Genomic DNA, 15865 nt, shown 5'->3' with positions numbered 1-15865 from the left:
GTTTGTTTTTGTAATTTTTTTTTTTAGCTTTTGTCTACATAGTTTTTATTCATTTTTAATAATTATTTTTATTTATTGTAGTACATATAGTTAAGCTAAGTGAATATGAGAAATGTTGCCTTGCCAGCTAGCTAAAATGAAATGAGTTTTGAAATATTTTATTTTAGTTCATTTATAGTAACAAAAATGTTTTTTAAACCGTTTTAGTTTCAGTTAATTATACCCTGCCTAGATTGCAATTAATATCATTATCAACATGGAAGAACACTGTCTTTTTAAATATGTGTAGGGCAAAACACTTCCGTCATATAGTGTGCACTATGCTGAAATAGGACACTCGGTCAGCCGGTGTGTGCTCTGATATTATTAAAAAACAGTTGTCCACTACCTAGGACAGTTTTGCAGTACGAATCAAGAAGTTTCACATTTTTAAGCCATCTTTTTGTGTGTTTTAGGACTGGATTGATAATGGCCCTCCGTCTGTGTTCTGGATATCTGCGTTTTATTTCACTCAGTCGTTCCTCACTGGTGTGTCTCAGAATTTCGCTCGCAAATACACCATCCCCATTGACTACATCGGCTTTGAGTTTGAGGTTTGTGTGCCAAAGAGCATACAGAAACTGATTCATTTTAAATGTTAATGCTCACCAAGGCTGCATTTATTTGACCAAAGATACAGTAAAAACAGTAATACTGTGAAATGTATAAATAACTGTTTTCTATTGCAATATATTTTAAAATACAATTTATTTCCGTGATCAAAGCTGAATTACTCCAGTCTTCAGTGTCACATGATCCTTCAGAAATTATTCTAATATGCTGATTTGCTGCTCAAGAAACATTTCTGATTGTTGAAAACAGTTGTGCTGCTTCGTATTTTTGTGGAAACCGTGATACATTTTATTTTTCAGGATTCTTTGATGAATAGAAAGTTCAAAAGATCAGCATGGATTTGAAGTAGAAATCTTTTGTAACATTATGTCTTTACTGTCACTTCTGGTCAATTTAACACATCCTTGCTTAATAAAAATATTAATTCCTTTTAAAAACAGTCATTATGTATATAATAATGTGCATCTCTTTTAGGTCTGTAAACAGGAAACTCACATGGAGCAGAAGCCGGAGGACGGCGCGTACGTCCGTGGGCTTTTCCTTGAGGGAGCGCGCTGGGATCGAGAGCACATGGTTATCGGTGAGTCTGTTCCTAAAGTCCTCTTCGACACGCTGCCCATAATCTGGCTGAAGCCCGGAGAGAGCGCCAGCTTCCTGCACGAGAGCGTTTACGTCTGCCCCGTGTACAAGACCAGCGCCAGGCGTGGGACTCTTTCTACCACTGGTCACTCCACAAACTACGTGCTGTCCATCGAGCTGCCCTCGGACAAACCCCAGAAACACTGGATCAACCGCGGCGTCGCCTGCCTCTGCCAACTAGACAACTGAGAGTGTGCCTTTGTGCCAAAAACTGATAAAATACAAGACTACAGCACTATCGTTAAGTTTAATGCAATTGAATAGAATAATAAAACAACGGTGCATGTTAACATAACCTCAATGCCACTTAAATGTGCAGAGACAAACCATTTGTAGGTGTAAATTCAACATGTGAAATGAATGACATGAGAAATAATAAACTTTAATTTAAATACAGCTAGATATTTTAAATGCAACTTTAACTGAGACCTTTATACAATGCAGTATATGACAAATATAATAAATACACCTTTAACATCAAACAAAACAGCTCACGTTAAAGGGATATATATTCACCCTCATGTTGTTCCAAACAACTTCATTTACAACTTCATCTTTCATCTGCAGAAGATGATATTTTGAAGAAAATACCATCACTGACTTCCATGCAATTTTATTTCCATTCTATGGAAGTCAATGGGGACTAGCAGCTCTTTGCTTACCCACATTCCTCAAAATAACAAGAAAGAAACTCATACAGGTTTGGAAACACATGCGGGCGAGTAAACAATGATAGAATGTTTGGGTGAACTATTCCTAATATATCATTCATCATGCTTTGCGCTGGTAGTGAGAATAACTTCACTATGATCTGTTTCACAATGCTGTCATTTAGCTAGAAATAACAGGAACAGACAAGAATTTTCTAATGTTTCCGGGTGCTTTTGAACGCTTTAGGATCAGTACAGTGGCGTCTGTACAGTCTGTGTGTCAGGTCTCATCGTGAGACTGCAGGTACACCGGCTTGGCTTGTTTCCTCAGTCTCTGCTGAGCTCGCAGCTTTCTGCCTTTCTGAGTGGCCAGACCCATCGGAGGAAGATACGTCTGAGAGAGAAGATGGCAAGGAACATGTCCTGTATCAAGTAAGATTTCACTCCAAACTCAAAAGAATAGACAACAAAGCCTTTTTAGGATCATTACGGCTTTCTGAATGAACCATTACTTACTTTAAAGTTAAAAACACATCTATGGAAGCTTGTTTCTTGCACAGAAAAAAGGTAATTGCAAACTGTGAATTTAACTATTCAGACTTTTTTCTCACAAATTGTGAGTTTATATCTTACAATTCTGACTTTTATTTCTGAATTCTACGTTTACATCTCGCAATTCAGTTTTCTTTGTTTCCACCATGGAATAAAATTTATCTGACAATTCAAATTTTTCTCTCAATTCTGTCATTTTGTATTTGTTTCAGAATTCTGAGTTTATATCTCAATTGTAAGTTTATTAGAAGCAATTTGCGAGAAATGTGACGGACATTTCTTCATGAGATCATATTCTGTTTCCAAATATAGTAATATTATTAGTGCTTATGATAATATGTAGAGAAACTTACTGGTCTAGGATAGGGGTTCCTATAATGCAGTCCTGACATGAAAGACAGAAAACAATAATTTTAAGCTGGTCACCTGCTATTTGATAACACCAAATATCTGAAAACGATTAATGGACATTAAATTGCAGCAACTATTTAATGCAAGATGCACACCTATCTCTATCCGAGCGTCACACTCTTCAATGCATCTCTTGATTGATTCTGGGTCTGTTATCTGTAACAGAGAGAAGATATGAGAGAACGTGACAGATATGAGACCTACAGCAGCTCTTCCGCTGATCTGAGGTCAGTCCACACCTGCTGGTTCTGTCTGAAGAGGGTTCGAGCCTCCTGAGCGATATATTTCCTCTCTGTGTCAGTGTCGTGTGGAAGAGCAGATTGCGCTGTCCAGCTGCGTGCGATGCGCAGGACCCTCCTGTAGAGAGACAGCACATCTGAACGAGACATCCGGACTACCTGTGAACACCGAACACACCAAGACCGCAAATATATGAATCTGACATTCTATAATGACAGTATGCATCATTTCACCTTTAATCAGCTTTCTAGGATTGCAAAAAGAATTTGAGATTTTCCTCACATTCATGTTTACCCTTTCTGTTAATTTGTAATGCTCATAATTATTTAGATGGACAATGCATTAAATGAAATTAGAAAAGAATGCAAAACAAAATATATACACACTGAATAATAATGATTTATATATATATATATATATATATATATGCAAAAACAGATTTGAACAATTCTCAAAAATCATGTTTTTTCATTGTGCATTCCAATTAATCTCAATCAAACTGCAGTTGAGTTATTTTGACTAGGTTAAAAAATAACTAAAAAAACAGCTAACACCATAACATAATTAAAAAAACATGATTTTTAAAAATTCTTCAACAGACTCTAAACTTCAACAGTTATGCAGCTTGAATTAACAATCTTTGTATATACAGAATAATGTATATACAGAATAATATATTGCATGGTTATTTCAACAATTACGTGTGATAATTGACAATGTAAAATAATGGTTATGATTAAAAATTCATTTATATATGATTATGTATTCATATACATTAATATATATATAGAGAGAGAGTGACTATTTTTGCACAATTATGCAGCATAAGATATCACTTTCCTGCATAATAATTTTGAAATAATCATTATTATTCAGTATAAAATATTCATTAATATACAAAAAATGTGATAGAAACTGAAATCTACAGCATTGCGTGTGTGTGACAGATCTTGCGTGACCTCTGTGTTATTGTTAGGTAAACTAGATACATGTCAGTAAGGTTTGCAATATATCTGACATACATTATATTTATTACAGCCTTTTCGCTTTTTCAGTAAGAGTCTAGCTGCTCGTCAGCTCTACTTCCTGATGAAATACATATTACCTATAGCGTGATTAGATCAATACAGCTTATGTGAGCATCTCCGCACTTCCGCACTCCAGCCGTCCACGCGTTCGCGAGCGACGACGTCTCGAACTGCGGAGAGTTTGGTTTCGAACTAGTCCTTAACGCTCTCACGTTGCGCAGTCAGAGATCCGCGGGATGTTTGGGGGAGCTATTGCTGCGCGGCTTTTGCGCAGACCTTCTCGAACCCAAACAAAAAGAGAAACTGCGATCAATCAGCAGCCGATCCGCGTCTCTGTGGTTCCGTGCGGCCGCATCCAGTCTGTCACGATCCTCTCAGACCCCCAGCAGCGATCCAGAGGAGTGTGGGAGCTGGTGAAGGCGGAGGTTTTACCGGAGCCGGCTTGGATCAGCGCAGGCTCGGTTCGGTTCGGGTCTGTAGGAAGTGATGCGGGGGAATTGTCAACTATGATCATCTATTGACCCAAAGAGCATCAGAAGCACACAAAGAGAAGCTCTTCTCCTGCTTAAACACAGAGATTCAGAACCGACCCGGTTCGGCTGGAGGGTGGGATTAGCTTTAGCTTTAGCATGACAGCAGGGATGCGTTGATTCCGATCCGTTTCATCATCTTTCCACAGGTAAATCAACACAAAACACCTTCACTTCACATCTCTGCTGCCTTTCTGTCCAGAATCTACACATTTTAGAGTTTAAATGAAGTTTAGTGTGTATAAATTAACCAGCCTCATCATCTGAAGCTAACCAGCTAAGCTGCTAACATGAGATCAGCTCTTTAAAAGACTTTAACTGTTACGTTCATTTCTTCAGTACTCAAACACAGTCGCATATTAATATATCATAACTCTCAGTATGATTCTAGAGCTCATTTGTTTAGGATATTTGGTGTTTTGGCTATACAGACGGACAGTTAAAATCGTAATTTAAAGGAAAAGTTTCTTATTTATACTGATAGAGACTCTTGGCTGTGGCTCAAATCTAGTGAGTTGCTTACATAGACAGCACTATCGGAATCAAATATCGCCTGTGATGCCTAAAAATGCTGCGTATATATAAAATAGATGGCTTAAAAATGGTATATGTATAATTTAGATGCTCAAAAGGCTGCATTTGCCTGTGATGCCCAAAAAATGCTGACTAGATAGACAGATGCTTACACATACAGATGTCTATTTCAGAAATAATAGTCTATATAAAGTGAACATGACTATGTCATAATGTCCTTTATATTCAAAAAATGTATTTAAAAATGACATTTAATGTAATAAAACTGCCCTGAATTGATATTAAACATGAGTTAATCTCACTAACAAAGAAGTACCATGGTGTTACCGTGTTTTACAGTGGTTTAACCATGATATTCTTTGAAGAACAGGCAGGGGTTTTCAAACTGGGCTTTGGGGGCTGCAAGTAGATGGGGGATCTGTGGAAAAGTTAAGAGACAAAAGTGTAATTAAAAAATTATATAACTGTAATTGTAGTGTAAAAAGTAGTGTAATTTTTAACTAAATGAATAATAAAAAAATTAAAGATTGAATTAAAAAGAATAAGTTATAAACCAATAGAAAATTTGATTGAAAAAATTACGTTTAGACATTAGAAAAAAATAAATTAAAATATTAAATGAGTAAATTAAATTTTACAGTACTATAATAAATGGTTATAATAAATAATATAAGTAAGAAAAAAACACAAAATATAGCTTAATAGGAACTAGGTATTTTCCAAATAATATTTTAAACATTTAAAATATTTTCTCATAGTGGAAATTGCAGAATAATAATATTTGGGAGGCCATAGCATCAAGAGAAAACTGAAAACCTCTGCTTTAAGGTATCTGACTGTGCTATTAGTATATTTTTGGATAGGTTATTGATATGTATTTTAAGTGCTTTGGAGTGGCATGTAAATACTATGGTAAATGAATATACAAATCATACAGTACTATTACATATCATGTAGTACATCAATAAATATAAAATTACTAACATTTCTTGTATGTAATAGCTAGTTTTCACCATCCGATCAAGTTTTCTTATGGAGCATCCTGTTACACTCGTGAATGCAGCACATAGATGCTGTTGGGTGTTGATTATCAACCTACAAATGTGAATTTGTTCTCGCTCTTGACCTTTGACCCCAGCTGCTGGCCACATCCCCATCAGGTGTGCGTTGCTGTGACGATGACCCCTGTCGGGTTATATGTCATTTAACCGTGGCATCGGTCACACCAGCAATCCAACACCTCTAATGTAACCCAGCTCCCATCTACCCTGTTTTATTTAGGTTACCTCGCGGGTACTGCGTTGTGGGTTGGTTAGTTTCCAGTCTTGTGATCGAGTGTGTGAAAGTGTGTCGGAGGACTGAGGTGTGTTTTGCAGATGCTGCAGATGGTGGTGCGTGTTATTTCTGTGCGCCGTATCATTTTCTAATGACTCTTTGGTCTGCTTGTGCTCAGGCTAGCGGATGTTCCGGCCGTCTCCATGGAGTTCCCTCAGATGACACGTCGGTTCAGTGCTCAGGGGTTTGGGTGAGTCAGTGCGTCCCACACTACTACACCACACGTGTGTCCTGATCCATGGTGATGCCGTCGCTCTGAGCCCGTTCTGCTCACCTCACCGCTCATTATAAAGTGCACCATTCTGCTGCTGGATGCTGATTGGTCAATGCAACGTATCTGTGTATGTCACAGCATCCATAGAGACTAGCTGTTAAGGTTAACTTGCATGTCACCACTAGATCTACTAACATAAGGGCGATGCTTCATTTAGATGAAATAATGTTTTAGCGAACATTTCTGTCTGTAATATTTTTTTTATGGAGCAGCAGCTCAAGACCGCTGCATTTTAAGAATAACAGTGTCCTTTATTTGTGATATTGTATATAAAAATAAAATTATAATTAAGAATTATTCATATAAAGTAAATGGTCTACTTTATAATATTGTATGTATTCTCTCATTAAATGTTCTGCTTGTTTACATTGCTTATATATTTGCATTCTATATAAAATAAATAAAATATTAAGTGAATATTCTACTTTATAATGTTGTAAATAGTCTCTGTTGTCTACATTTATTATGTGTAAATAAAAAAATGTATATAATAAATAATTAGGATTAATAATTCTTCATGTGAGGGAAAGGTAGAAGGTAAAATTGTGCAATTTTGTAAATATTCTCTTTTAAAATGCTCTCTCTATTTAAATTCTGTATAAAAATTAAATTAATTCCAATAAATAGTATTGTATGAATATTGATTTTGAAGTACTCTATAATATTCTATAATTTCGTAAATAGTCTCATATGTATATTCAATGCAAAATAAATGTAATTACAATAAATAAAAATTATAATTATTAATATGATGTAAATATTATACTTTATAATCTCTCTATATAATTCTTTATAAAATAGATTAAAAAAAACATTATATTACATTATTATTTTTATTAGTAATGATTGATTTAAAGCAAATATTCTACTTTATAACTTTATTTACAATTATAAGAGAAATTATTTATAAAGTAAATTATATCTCCTATAATAATTATAGTATTTATAACATACTGTCACAGCTAATGGACATTGTTAGGCAAAGGTTCTAATTTGACAATACAGCACATCGTCGAGAGTCTTTGTATTTGATTCCTCACATTTCTGATTACAGCAATAATTCATATTTGATACATTCTGTAGTTTGTTACAATTACATGATTTTTTTTTTTTTTTAATTTGTGTGTTTCAAAGGCATAACATAATGGTGCTCATAAGTAAACGGCGTCTCACGGCTCTTCTGTGCTTGAGAGAAAAATAAATGGGTTTTATTTAATATTGAACACACAAACAAAGGCCAGAAACAAAGAAACCCACATGATGAGTTATGGACTCGCATTGTTCTCATTCCTCTGGAGGCACAAACGGCTCATTATGAATGTGTTATTCTGAGAACTTCAGATGGGATCCCCTGATGTTTAGACAGGTCTGTGCAACTCGCCCCGGCCTAGTAACACAGTTTATCAGTACGTTTGCTCCTGTCATGGTGGAAGCATTTATGAGTTCTTCGTGTTATCATGTAGCCAGTCAGAACGCGGGAGGAGCGGCGGCTGCGAGAATCACTACACATGCCATCATACACTGATTACTAGTTCAGCAACCACAATGAATAGATTTCACCACACTGGTTAGTTAACGTCCTGCCCTGCCTCTGATTCACTGGCAGGGTGCAATTGTATTACTGGTTTTCTTTGTTTGGCCGGATAAGATTCATACAAGACAATTCAATGGTCTGCTTTTCCAAAAAAAAAAAAAAATGCAGAATTAAAAAAAATCACAAGTTAAGAAAACAGTTCAAGAATAGGGAGTGTTAACCGCAGTGAGATACGGCAACGCTGTGTGTAAGGAAGTGAAGCTCAGGTTCATCTAGGGAACTTTGTGTTTGTGACTTCAAAAAGAGGAACAATGTACGTGCAATATAGATTCATCTGATCGTCGTTGTTCTTTGGAAGTGGGATGAAAAGGCTTGTGAAAACCTCCAGAGTCTTCACGTTCTTTCTTTGACATTTACACTCAGCTAAATTAAAGCCCGAGGCACACTGCACGATGTTAGCAATCCTGTACGGTCATTGCATGTCACACTGTGCGAGACATGGATCTAATAAACTTGGCTACGACGTGTGTAGACTGTACGGTGATGACACCTGTTGACTCAACGATGCATGTATCTATAGAAGAAGAAAACATCATCAGCATGCGCTAGTGCTAAACAAAAAGAGCATGATAAATCACACTTTAGCAGTTAACAGAAAAGTGGACACGACGAAAGAGCTGGAGGTAAGCAGTTTATGTTTTAGCACCATGTCGTGTTGATTTCATGTCGCGTTTTTATTGGTTGGTCAGTAAACGTGGATTGTAGCAGCAAGCACACGTTGCGATGATCATGCTGCATCGCAGGCAGAGGCGGACGGTAGTGAAGTATTTTTACTCTGCTTTAAAAGTACTTTTCATGTGGCTGTACTTTAGTGTTTTTCTTTGGAAAACTACTTCACAACATTCCAAAGCATAATATTCTACTTTTTACTGCACTATGTTTCATATTAAATATCATTTACATTAGAAATCTATTACTTTCTTACTTTTACTCAAGTAAAAGAAATTCAAAGATTTACTTGAGTACTAGAAAGTACTACATTTTTAATGTTCTTAAGTATTAAAGGTAAAAAAACAAAAAAAACAACAACTTTAATTTCTGAAATGTAGTGCAGTTAAAAGTATGACATTATGCTTTGGAATGTTGTGAAGTTAAGTTACTTCTCTGATGAAGTACAGATACTTTTTAAATTTACTTGAGTAAGGTAAAAATACTTCTCTGCCGTCCGCCTCTGATTGTAGGCTATTTTTGACTGTGCTGATGGCCGTCTTTGAACCTCTCTCTCTCACTGTACGACACAGGACCACCGTTTAGGAGTCACGTTCACAGAAATCACCACAATGCCAATCTTTCATCCGGGACAGCTGAAAACCGTGCAGTGTGTTTCGGGCTTAACATGAAGCATAATTGATCCTATACTTCATATGTGACCCTGGACCACAAAACCAGTCATAAGGGTCAATTTTTTGAAATTGAGATTTATACATCATATGAAAGCTGATGCATAAATAAATAAGCTTTTCATTGATGTATGGTTTGTTATGATAGGACAATATTTGGCTGAGATACAACTATTTGAAAATCTGGAATCTGAGGGTGCAAAAAAATCAAAATAATGAGAAAATCTCCTTTAAAGTTGTCCAAATGAAGTTCTTAGCAATGCATATTACTAATCAAAAATTACGTTTTGATATATTTACGGTAAGAAATTTACAAAATATCTTCATGAATCATGATCTTTACTTAATATCCTAATGATTTTTGGCATAAAAGAAAAATTTATAATTTTGACCCATACAGTGTATTTTTGGCTATTGCTACAAATATACCCCAGCGACTTAAGACTGGTTTTGTGGTCCAGGGTCACATATTTGAGTGATGCATTAAAGTGACTCTCTGTAATGAATCTTTGAATCTTTAGGGCATGGTGACTGCTGTCTGTCAGCCAGAGCAGCGGCGTCTAGCAGGGGCCGTCTGGACCTGAGGGAAGACCTCCGAGAGAGGACGCGGACGGGACCACCAATACGGGAACGAGAGCGAGAGAGACATGGGGCAGTGTGTGACTAAATGTAAAAACCCCACATCCTCTCTGGGCAGTAAAAGTGGCGAAAAGGATGCTGGGAAATCACACGGTAAAAAAGGTGGCGGTGGTACGGGCAGCACGCACAAGGAGGAAGTGGCCAAGTCCTCCACCGACGTCATATTCAACGGCACCAAAGTGTCCGAGGTGACGGTGGAGGGCACCACGGCTCCGGCCGTCTCCGCAGACGTGCGGCGGGAGCAGAGCACGCAGGACGGGGAAGGAGTGTCGCTTGCTCGGATCGATGAGCTGTTCTCGTGTTACAAGGACGAGCATGAAGATGCCATCCTGGAGGAGGGGATGGAGCGCTTCTGCAACGATCTGTGCGTGGATCCGGCCGAGTTCAAAGTGCTGGTGCTGGCGTGGAAGTTCCAGGCTGCTACCATGTGCAAGTTTACAAGGTGAGTTTCAAGAGCGTTTGAGTTTATTATAGGCCACGGTTCAAAAGTTTGGGGTTGGGGTAAGATTTTTTTTTTAATGTTTTTGAAACACGTGTCTTATCACCAAGGTTGCATTTATTTGATCAAAAGTACAGTAAAAATGTGTAATATTATTGCAATTTAAAATCTGTTTTCTATTTGAATATATTTTAAAATGCAAGTTTACAAGGTGAGTTTCGTGCATGTTTGAGTTTATTATAGGCCACGGTTCAAAGGTTTGGGGTAAGATTTTTTTTATGTTTTTGAAAGAGGTGTCGTCTTGTCACCAAGGTTGAATTTATTTGATCAAAAGTACAGTAAAAATGTGTAATATTATTGCAATTTAAAATATCTGTTTTCTATTTGAATATATTTTAAAATGTAATTTATTCCTATGATACAAAGCTGAATTTTCAGCATCATTACTCCAGTCTTCAGTGTCACATGATCCTTCAGAAATCATTCTAATATGCTGATTTGCTGCTCAAGAAACATTTATGATTATTATCAATGTTGAAAACCGTTTCATATCAGTGCAGCTTCATATCTTTGTGGAAACTGTAATATGTTTTCACTTTCAGGATTCTTTGATGAATAGAAAATTGAAAAGAACAGTATTTATTTGAAATAATTTTTTTTGTATCATTATAAATGTTTCTACTGACACTTTTGATCATTTTAATGCATCCTTCATGAATAAAAGTATTAATTTCTTTAAAAAACTTTGAGAAAAAAAAAAGAGCTTTATAGAACTTTGAGCTTCATAATAAAATGTAATAAAAATAAAATAAAAAAAAGATGGCAGGGGAAGCACATTATTTGTTTGTATGTGCTATGCTTTTACGCTATTGAGGGTATCTTTCAGTATTTATACTGTGCAGTTGATTACCGTATCCCGTAATGCAATGCACAGAGCTTGATCTTCCATTTAATGTACAACAGAAGACCTGAAAGTGACATGAATCATCATTTGTAACGGTTCTTTCATCATTCAACAGTCAAAATTGAATTATTGTGCCATAATAGACTAATATTGCATTCTGAATAGAGTTCTACAGCACATCAATATGGATATTATAAGGGTCTGATGGAAAAGATGGAAAAAGTAAAAGTTAAGTGGAAGAAAACAAAGTAAAAAAACTGATGTTTTCCCAGTGTTCTTGTTGAGAGATCATTAGTCACTGCAGTTCCTCCAGAAACAGACAGAAACTCACAAAGATTGCTTCATCACATCAACGTGTTGCAATGACACTGTTTGCAGTCGAGCGTATGGCAGTGGGGTTTTCCCCCAGTATTTATTTGGCCTTAAAGTCCGCATGAAACCAAAATTTACAATACTTATTTTGTTAGTGCGCATTGTTAGTCTTAAGGTGAACAATTAATCCGTGCAAGTTAATTCTCTGAAAAAATAATTGTTTGTCTTGTGTTTGGGGTAACGCATAACAAGTAATGCAAGTTATGTAATCAGATTACTTTTTTCAAGTAACTAGTAAAGTAATGCATTACTTTTTAATTTACAAGAAAATATCAAGAGTTCCTTTTTCAAATAAGTAACGCCAGTTATTTTGTTTTCCTATTTATTGACTGAACGCTCTCCTGTACCCGTGTTGAGAGAAATCAGGAGTATGTACGGAGGCGTTGTGTGCGCTCTGACCATGATATTTACTGCAGTTCTAGATTAAATATGAACATGCATTTACTCATCTCACCTGCACAAGATCACGTTCAGTATTCCTCAAAATTTTTGAGCTGTACCCTCTACTGTACAGACGTGACTTTACATTTCCTTCAGCCTGAGGCGTATTCATTTCACTTTTGGTGTGAAAGGGCTTTACATTTGCCAAAAATAGAACTTTTTAAATTAAAAACAAACAAGCAAGCCCAGGCAAGATGAGACCAAGAATGCAAAATAAAGCAACGTAATGCAATAAGTTACTTTTTACGGAGCAACACAATATTGTAATACGTTACTTTTAAAAGTGACTTTCCCCAACACTGTAAATGTTGATGTGCCAAAATAACTGTAAATATGTAAAAAATTAAATGTAAATAAATATTAATAACCTATATAGACATTAAAAAATCTTAAAAATGGCAAAAACAACAAAATTACTAAACAATTTAAAATTCATACAACACAAAAACATATATATATATATATATATATGTGACCCTGGACCACAAAACCAGTCTTAAGTCGCTGGGGTATATTTGTAGCAATAGCCAAAAATACATTATATGGGTCAAAATTATACATTTTTCTTTTATGCCAAAAATCATTAGGATATTAAACTTCATTTTTGATTAGTAATATGCATTGCTAAGAACTTCATTTGGACAACTTTAAAGGCGATTTTCTCAATATTTAGATTTTTTTGCACCCTCAGATTCCAGATTTTCAAATAGTTGTATCACAACCAAATATTGTCCAATATTAACCACACATCAATGGAAAGCTTATTTATTCAGCTTTCAGATGATGTATAAATCTCAATTTCGAAAAATTAACACTTTAGACTGGTTTTGTGGTCCAGGGTCACATATAGTATGTAGACAATATAACTAAATATATATTCCAATTATAATTGTTTTGTTTCAGGATTCATTATCAATTAAATTCTGAACAAACCCTGCCCTATTGAATAAGGAATAAGTCTGCCACATTACAGAAGTAAAAGGGTCACAAATGTCGACTTTAAAATCCCAGCCTAACATGTTTTGCATTTGTGTGTCTCAGGAGGGAGTTTGTGGACGGCTGTAAGGCGATCCAGGCCGACAGTATCCCGGGGATCTGCTCTCGGTTCTCCGTGCTGCTAGAGGAGTCCCGTGGAGAAGAGAGTTTCAAAGATCTCTACCGCTTCACCTTCCAGTTCGGGCTGGACGCCGAGCAGGGCCAGCGCTCTCTGCAGCGCTCCATCGCCGTCGCGCTGTGGCGGCTCGTCTTCACGCTGGACATGCCGCCGCTGCTGGAGCACTGGCTGGACTTCCTGTCGGAGAATCCCTGCGCCGTGCGCGGCATCTCTCGCGACACCTGGAACATGTTTCTGAACTTCACGCAGAGCATCGGCCAGGACCTCAGCAACTACAGCGAGGACGAGGCCTGGCCCAGCCTGTTCGACTCCTTCGTGGAGTGGGAGACGGAAAGACGGCGGAGAGAACAGTCGGACTCCGGCGCGGCCGAGACGGACTGCGAGGCTGCGTCCGTGTGGCCGGGATCTTGAGGGCGGCCGCGTTTGGGATGGTGGTGAATTCTGGACGATGACGTGCGGAGGTGTTTCTGAGCCCGTCACTCTCCATCCTGATTTGTGACTCTCATTCTAATTATTGTTATTAAATTTTCCGGTCTTACCGCATTGGGCATCCTGGTGCGCTCTCGGACTTTTGTTTTAATGAAAGGGCTGCAAACAAATTGTTTTTTAAGCACTTTTATTTAAGTTATTGATATTGTTCATTTTATTTGTTTTAACGTTCACGTTTCATCCAGAGCGCTAATATTTTGGGATTGACCAACACGCCAAAGAAAAGGGAATTCTGTCAGATGCCTACCGAGTTTGAAAACACACACACACACATTTATGCACGAAAGAAACCCGCACACACACATGCCAGCATTAACGCTGCAGGGGATGTGTTTTAACGGTTATTTTTGCTGAGGGTTGTGTAGTGGTTCTTCTGGTTCTGTTTAACATCAGGCTGCGGTGATTGATGTCCTGAAGCCCTCAAAACCTCATTTCTCATGTGCTTCCCTAATCATTTCTGATTTAATTTTGTTCTCATTCATGTCTCTGATGCATTCATTGGTTCTGCGATTCTCATATATTCTCAGTGGTCAGATGTGTGTGCGGGCGTGTGTGAGTGGGGAAATACAGATTCGTTTGCAGTTGGACGTCTGCTGTGAGCTTTTACTTTTATTTTACAGTTTACATTATTTTTTTTTTTAATTCAAAGTGATTTCATTTCAGTCTTTTGTGTCTGGTTTTATATAAATGAAACAGTTTATAATTAATAAAAATGTGTTCAACATTGGACTTGACGTGTTTTTGTACTGTTCACTTTGCGTTGGATTTGTGAGAGATTGACTTTTTGATCTCTGATGTTCAATGCATCATCTGACCAGAGGTGATGTGGATCTGCGGAGGATTTTTTGTTAAAATCAGACATTATTATTTGTACTATTTTTCATGTCCCTATTATATATGTTGCATTATATTATATAATGCATATCATTTTTTTTTTAATGATGCAATATATATCATTGCATTATCTCAGTTCAATCTCAGTCATTCTTTACTTTTTGTCCCTCATGAGGGGAATTTTTTTTGAGCAATACAGGTAAAATGCATAACAAACATCAATAAGAGTTAGATGTACATATGTGTGGATTTGACAACTTCATTCATTTATTAAGAAATATTTATTTATTTTTTACTCTCCTCTAATCAAAAATGTGTCGAAAGTGGAATTTATTCTTTTATTTGGTAATCAGTTTATATGTGCATGTGTCTGATATTTTCACCCTGTTAGTCTGTAAATCTTCAAAAGCGATTTCCTTTATGACATTTTTTTTTATTTTAAATTTATTTTGAGCACAAATATGCATAAACGGGGCACATTAAAAATTATAAACATATTTTAGATTTTATGGCAGTCAAATATTTTTGCATATTTATTTATTTGTATTTGACCGCTTTGCATATTGAAAAGTGTTTCCATATAAGTGTTAAAGTCACATTAGTGCAAGATGGAATAAAATTTAATATTATAGAATAGAATAGTATTTCAACATATTTAAATGCATTGTTTTATGAAACTTGTTGCTATATCCAATGTAAATTCTATCGGGGGGAAAAAAACTATTTTCAATTAATCGACAAAATAATGACTGACAGTTGTGAATGTACGAGCATTTTGCTTTGGCCTCACCTGTGTGGGCGGATCTTCTTATGAGAAGGCGTGCTATCATTGGTTATCGTCTCTGCGCTCTGTCTCTGTGTGGGCGGCCTGTTTTTCGATAGCGCGGTGTGATT

General features: G+C 36.6%; 3 protein-coding genes across 4 annotated transcripts in view; 2 read left to right on the top strand and 1 right to left on the bottom strand.

The window, feature by feature from the left end:
- Window positions 1-1647, top strand: part of dnah3 (dynein axonemal heavy chain 3) — a 41186-nt gene extending 39539 nt beyond the window's left edge. For both annotated transcript variants that reach the window (XM_058766144.1, XM_058766146.1), the window contains exons 60-61: window positions 456-593; window positions 1087-1647. In XM_058766144.1, coding sequence (XP_058622127.1) covers window positions 456-593; window positions 1087-1440 — 492 coding nt within the window. In that variant the 3' untranslated portion in view covers window positions 1441-1647. The remainder of the gene's footprint in view (window positions 1-455; window positions 594-1086) is intronic.
- lyrm1 (LYR motif containing 1) lies at window positions 1613-4347 on the bottom strand. The gene is made up of 5 exons (XM_058766260.1): window positions 4210-4347; window positions 3104-3262; window positions 2960-3020; window positions 2807-2838; window positions 1613-2295 (listed from the first exon to the last, which is right to left on the bottom strand). The coding sequence occupies exons 2-5, from the start codon at window positions 3251-3253 to the stop codon at window positions 2182-2184; spliced, it is 357 nt and encodes a 118-aa protein (XP_058622243.1). The 5' UTR covers window positions 3254-3262; window positions 4210-4347; the 3' UTR covers window positions 1613-2181.
- A 324-nt stretch (window positions 4348-4671) lies between these two features.
- dcun1d3 (defective in cullin neddylation 1 domain containing 3) lies at window positions 4672-14866 on the top strand. The gene is made up of 4 exons (XM_058766232.1): window positions 4672-4811; window positions 6650-6721; window positions 10261-10820; window positions 13576-14866. Exons 3-4 carry the CDS (start codon window positions 10387-10389, stop codon window positions 14057-14059), a joined length of 918 nt encoding a protein of 305 aa, XP_058622215.1. The 5' UTR covers window positions 4672-4811; window positions 6650-6721; window positions 10261-10386; the 3' UTR covers window positions 14060-14866.
- The last annotated feature ends 999 nt before the right edge of the window (window positions 14867-15865 follow it).

Source organism: Onychostoma macrolepis, chromosome 24 (assembly GCF_012432095.1).
Source record: "Onychostoma macrolepis isolate SWU-2019 chromosome 24, ASM1243209v1, whole genome shotgun sequence".
In the NCBI taxonomy this organism is placed as follows: Eukaryota; Metazoa; Chordata; class Actinopteri; order Cypriniformes; family Cyprinidae; genus Onychostoma; species Onychostoma macrolepis.
This window is presented reverse-complemented; position numbering and strand designations above follow the sequence as displayed.